General features: G+C 36.0%; 1 protein-coding gene across 3 annotated transcripts; it reads right to left on the bottom strand.

Annotated features, from left to right (window-relative positions):
- Positions 1–417: 417 nt before the first annotated feature.
- LOC122585375 (MATH and LRR domain-containing protein PFE0570w-like) lies at positions 418–5,776 on the bottom strand. Of its 3 annotated transcripts, none has more exons than XM_043757507.1 (9): positions 5,589–5,776; positions 5,338–5,469; positions 3,535–3,673; positions 2,067–2,120; positions 1,923–1,976; positions 1,797–1,843; positions 1,582–1,689; positions 710–767; positions 418–559 (listed from the first exon to the last, which is right to left on the bottom strand). In XM_043757507.1, the coding sequence occupies exons 2-9, from the start codon at positions 5,431–5,433 to the stop codon at positions 555–557; spliced, it is 561 nt and encodes a 186-aa protein (XP_043613442.1). In that variant the 5' UTR covers positions 5,434–5,469; positions 5,589–5,776; the 3' UTR covers positions 418–554. The 3 variants fall into 3 exon arrangements, with proteins under 3 accessions (XP_043613442.1, XP_043613444.1, XP_043613443.1); XM_043757509.1 differs by having other exon boundaries at positions 5,338–5,459; XM_043757508.1 differs by having other exon boundaries at positions 5,338–5,455.

Raw genomic sequence — 5,776 nt, 5'->3', positions numbered from 1 at the left:
ACTTGTGCTTTTTAAGGACTTACTGTAAGTGTGTTCCTTGTTCATTTCCCTTGTTCATATTGTGAATGGCTTTTGCATTAGTTCCTTGTCATTTTCTCCTACGAACTCACCAACCTAGTGTAGACTTTGTTTAGTACACTTTTCAGGTAATCAAGTGAATCCAAGAGCTTGGGCTTGGTCTTACATGGATCCAGGATTCATTTGCCCTTATTTTGCATTAGGCATTATGTACTTGCTTGTTGATGTTGGATTCACCGAATCCCCTTTATTTCATATAGTTCATGTCCTACGATAATCCCATGCATACGCTATATCTTTTCGGTAGTATTTCGAGCATAGCTCGGGGTGTTACAGAGGGTCAGTTCTTCATTTGCTGGGTCATGGAATTCGTTATATGTGAAAAAAGAATGCCTCAAAGGTTCTGAATAACCTTGTTGAATAGCCTCACCCTCAAATTTAATCCTTGTCATCTTTGAACTCTGACTACAAACAGAAACATATATCAAGAGATTTACTATCAATACCTATAAACTTCTGATCTCCTAGTAACAACCCTAATCTGCAACAAAAAGTAGACCAATTAGTAGATGACCTGGATATCCAGAGAGCCCATATGTATCTATATATTATAGCAGGAAGATATGCCAAATATGTGGATATATTTCAAGTTGTTAAACTAATATGGATTTAAAAAGGGATGACTGCATACCATCACCATGATCCTCAACTGGGTTGAAATCGTCTTCATCATCATCAAAATCAATGTTCTGCAGGGTTATCAAATTTACAATAAATACCATATATATCTTTATTTGACGAATGTTCATAAATTGCACAATATTAGAATGAAATAAAAATTATTGCTCAACAGAAAGACATTACATCATAAAGGCAAGTACCATTTTCACCCTGAAAGTGCCCTAACCAGGTTAGACACTTTGACCTACTGGTTCCACCAATTGGACCATGACCAAGTTATGTAACAGGCTAGCTGAGTCTAGCTGAGTCCAATAACTAGAATTGGTCTAAAGTATGCTCCAAGAAGCCAGAATGTCCAATATATCTATGCTTCAAAAAAGAAGCATCTCTTACGAAACCTAAGCAAATAGCTAAACAAGACCAGATTAAGTCCTACAGGTGGTGATTTATCCCATTCGTACAAGAACGGGTCAATTTGAGTTGTATTTGATTGACAAAAGGTCAAACAATATTGCTATAACTAAAACGTTTCAAGCACGTAAACATCCCCAAAATCATAAAACATGCTTTCAAAAGCTTACAACGTCCTAAATCATTCTATTAATCTTATTTAATAAAATAAATGGTTATATATTAACTACATAGTGCAATGATTTTATGATAGAATAGGATGATTAATTCTTGCATTAGTGAAATGAATTTAATATCTGAAGAACCCTAATGGTTTAGATTAAAAAAACTATTTCAAAAATCATATATACCATAGTTTTCTAATTACTTGCATATATGAAATAGTTTTATAACATCCTCCTGGTTATAGTTTAACTGCTTAGCTACATATGAAAATACCAATGTTACATGATTGAGATCAAATTTACGTACCTGTATATAATCATCACCACTATCGTCTTCTTCCTTCTCAAAATTTTCGTTGTCTTCGTCATCATCATCTTCATCCTCGTTCTTTTCCTTGTCACCAGCATCTTGACCCTAGTCAACAGATATAAGAGCACAGTTTGCTTCTTTTAAAGACACGTACTGCCAAAGGCATTTTTTTAAAGAACTAATCATATTTCAAATTGACTAAACAAAATTACCTGAGGCCCTTGATCCAGCTTCTCAAAAATATCCAACCTCTGTAGGTCTACCGTAAAACAATATTGTTGTTAGATATGTGACTTGAAACCAAGATTAAGACAGTTTTGTAAACCACAATTTCAAACCTGACTGCGGATCCCATCGAATCTTCTTATTGATATGCTTCACCTTCCCTGCAACTGTTTGAAAAAGCAACCAAACTTCTCAGCAGTCTTTAATAGATGAAGGTATAACATGTGACAAGATACTGTTACACATAAATGTTTTACCTAGTTCAGCAGGAAAATACTCATCAGTCATCATTGGAAAGACACCAGCATTTTCTGTGTAAGAATACATGGCAATCAATTAATATCAGCATCAAAAAGATGACACAAGAAAGATTGGAATCTGAAGACCAGATATGCAGTCTTCATAGATAATATAACAACACATCAAGAGAACATTACTGATACAAATAGTGGCCAGCGGTGGCCGGTGGGGAAAAGGCAAAGGCTGGAGAGTTCCTACTAGTTTCCTAATTATTTTGTTAGTCTTTCTTGTTACTCAAGTTTAGGAGAGTTATAATAGAACTCCTAGGCCAAGTGAGGGTATCGATAGTTTTGTAAAGTCAATAGACTCGAGATAACCTACTTCTCTCGAAGTGTAGCAACTATAATTCATTGTTTCTTTAATTTCTTTGGTTACTTAATGATACTTTCCGATTTTATTCGTATCAAATTAGTATCAGAGCACATACCTGATCTTGAGCAGCAGAAAAGAAAAAAAAATCATAAGTAAAAGTAAACATGCAGTCTAAAGAAACAAGATTTAGAAGAAGATTAGCAGGGTATCATGCAGTAGTTGATGGTCGAGTGGTCGACTCATGACACTGGAGAAAGATCTTGGGCGCATACGTTCAAAATTGATCAGAAGCATGAAGAGAGATATTGGAAATTCTTAAAAGGTGTAACCGGTAACCAAAAAGCTTTGTCAAAGAAGACTGATAACTTAATAGCTTTGACAAACAGAACTTCGTCATCCCAGCCCTTGAACCTCTTGGAAAAACCAAAAAAAACTATCTTCTAAGCCTCAATATGATGAGGTTGCATTTCTTTAAACTTCGTATCAAATGGAAACTAGTGCATCAGGTGACAAAAAACGAGCGGAGTGATTAGGAAATGAATCTAACGGCCAAGATGATTTTTGTCAATCACAAATCAGAAACTGGAATATACTCACACGAAGCTGAATTTAGATAATGCCCATATTCAGTGAAGATGCACATGATTGAATTTACCAAATAGAGAGGTACTTTGACATGGGTATTGAGGTTATGGATCAACTACGGGCTGCACTTTGTGTATATGTTACTTTATTTGTAGCTTTTTATTGAAAAAACACTTTATTTTAACAGATGTATCGAGGAATGGTATTGGAGCAGTTTTTTTTGAAGCAGGAATCTAAACCAATAACTTACTTCAGTCAACCCTACTTATTGGGTAGACACTTTGTAGTGCGTACTCATCAACGTAGTTTGACATATTTACTGGAGCAATGATTAGTGACGGAAGTGCATCAAAAATGGCTTACAAGGGTTTAACTTGAAATCCAATACAAAAAGTGAAAGGAGAATACGGTAGCTGACGAGTTGTCTGGTCATGGTGATTCTTATGGGTGTTCAGATGTTCTTGACGCATTGACTCTAAATTGGTCCTTTGCATAGAAAAACGGTACCCAAAAAACTGAAATACTTACTTTTAGCATCTTCACCCATATTCCCCAAATGATAAGGAGAGGAAATCCAAAACTTCTGCAATTCATTACCCCATGAAACTAAACTCCTGAAATTTTCTCCTATTTGTTTAAGATTGACAACGGGGGTTTCCTTGATTTCCTGCAATTACAAATATATGTTTTATAAATGCCAGATGATCACATAAATAATATCATCAATAAATTTACAGGTACTAAATGCGTTAAAAACTAGCTGAGAGGCAGAGCAAACATTCTAAAACAAAAGGGCAACTTAATAACATATCTTAAATATAAACTCAGTTCATAGATGATAAAGATAAGAAATTCTGGTGTTTGGATTCCCAACCCTTGGAGCTGATTATCTAATAAGCCAACTCCAGTGTAATTGTGTAAATGATATGAAGAAGGTACAAGTATATAAGAGGGAAAATGAGCGGGTCAAGACGGTCGATCCGGATCCCAATTAACCTGATCAATTTAATGCTATGTTTAGTTTTTGGGTTGACCCATTGGGCCAACAAAGCATTGAAATAATGAAATGGTGGGAAGCAGTCCACTCCCTGGTTTCCAGGAGCAGTCAATAAGTTAGAATATTATATGGCAAGCCAGTTTCATTTTCTTTTTTCCATTTGGGAAACTGTACTCCTTTTTGTTGCTTGTCCTGGAGAAATGCCCCTTCACGAATTGGGCCTATCAATATTGATCAATCAGTTTGCTTGCCTAATTTTCGGGTTTCGATCTAGATCACACAGTTGTCTGTGCACAGTGTGATTATCTGTTTAGACATCAGGTCATGGTTTCCAGTGTTTTCTCTTTTGAATCAGAATAATATGGCCAAGCTTAAAAACAATAATAAGATCCAAATGCCAACATTTAGTCCACAAAAAACGACTAAAGGCACAAATGCTAATCAAGCATGCCTATGCAGTAAAGAGCCTCACAAATGGGGCAATGTGCATAGGTGGCCTCTGAATGTGATTCGGCTCAACATGAAAAAAATTCTCACGGTTCGAGTCTGGTAGGCATGTGGGCCTAAAAATGCGCTTTTTGCAACTATGGTGTTCCATTAGTTTCACAACGAATTAATCAAAGAACATGCTCTGGAGACTGGAGTGGGAATTGACAAATTGACAAAATTAGTCTGGGCAAAATCTTGCGTGAACTTTCGACTATGCAGGATGTTTGGGAAGTTACTTACGAATGGATCAATCTAAGTCAAATTTTATTTCTCTCCACCAGACCAAAAGTGCAGCTATAAATCTATAATGGAAAAAGACCAGATGCGTCGAACTACTTAAAGATTTCCCAAAGTGAGTCGTTCATCCTTCCAAGCTTCTAAGTTGTAATAACATGGTTTTTGTAATCATATTTAACACATCAACTGGTATAAAAGAAAGCCCAAGACTTTATGACTCGAACCCGTTTGATTGTTTGAACCCAAACCTGTTTTGACCCGTGACCCAACAAGTCAATTTTGACATAGTCAATGGTTGAATGGTGGATACCTTCTCCTAAAAAACGATGACTCTTTACATGCATATCAATCTCCTTTCTTCTTTTTTAACCGCGAGTTAGTTGTTAAATATCTCAAGATTCCACAATGACATCCAAACGAGCAGTATGTGGATCTCGAACCCACGCACCCACACTAAAATCGTTACCACCCCCATCTGCCTTTTCTTTCATTATTACTTTATACCAAGAAAGTAATCATAACAAACATAAATTCAACACATGAAAAATCAACAAAAAACAAGAAAATAATGTCTAAAGAGGCAGAAAAAAAAAAAAAAAGGAGCTTACAGGAAAGACTTCAAATGGTTCTTGTTTAGCATGGTTTCCAGCACTATAACCTCCGTAACGTCCCCCTCCTCCTCCTCCTCCTCTATTAAACCCCATCTCAACAAACCAATTCCCCTCCCTAACTTCACAACACTGTATTTATTAATTCAATATATACATATAACATTTTATATATACATAATTAAAACCAAAACTAATAATAACGAATGAAACCAAAGCTAAAAAAAAGGGGGGTTTTTACTTTCACTAACCTTTTAGGCAGACCGACAAGAATGTGTGCGGCTTTTTCTTCAATTTTGTTTCTGTTAGTTGGTGCCCCCGATTGTATAAGCTCTTTTCTTCTTCTTAGGCACGGGGCCAAATTATTGCACACTCTTGTATTTTGTTTGTCGTAGTATAAGCCGGGATTAAGGGCTCCCCCCTTTTATTTTTTATTTTC

The sequence above is a fragment of the Erigeron canadensis genome, chromosome 1, assembly GCF_010389155.1.
Source record: "Erigeron canadensis isolate Cc75 chromosome 1, C_canadensis_v1, whole genome shotgun sequence".
NCBI classification, from domain to species: domain Eukaryota; kingdom Viridiplantae; phylum Streptophyta; class Magnoliopsida; order Asterales; family Asteraceae; genus Erigeron; species Erigeron canadensis.
Note: the sequence above shows the minus strand (reverse complement) of the source record. Positions and strands in the feature narration are given on the sequence as shown.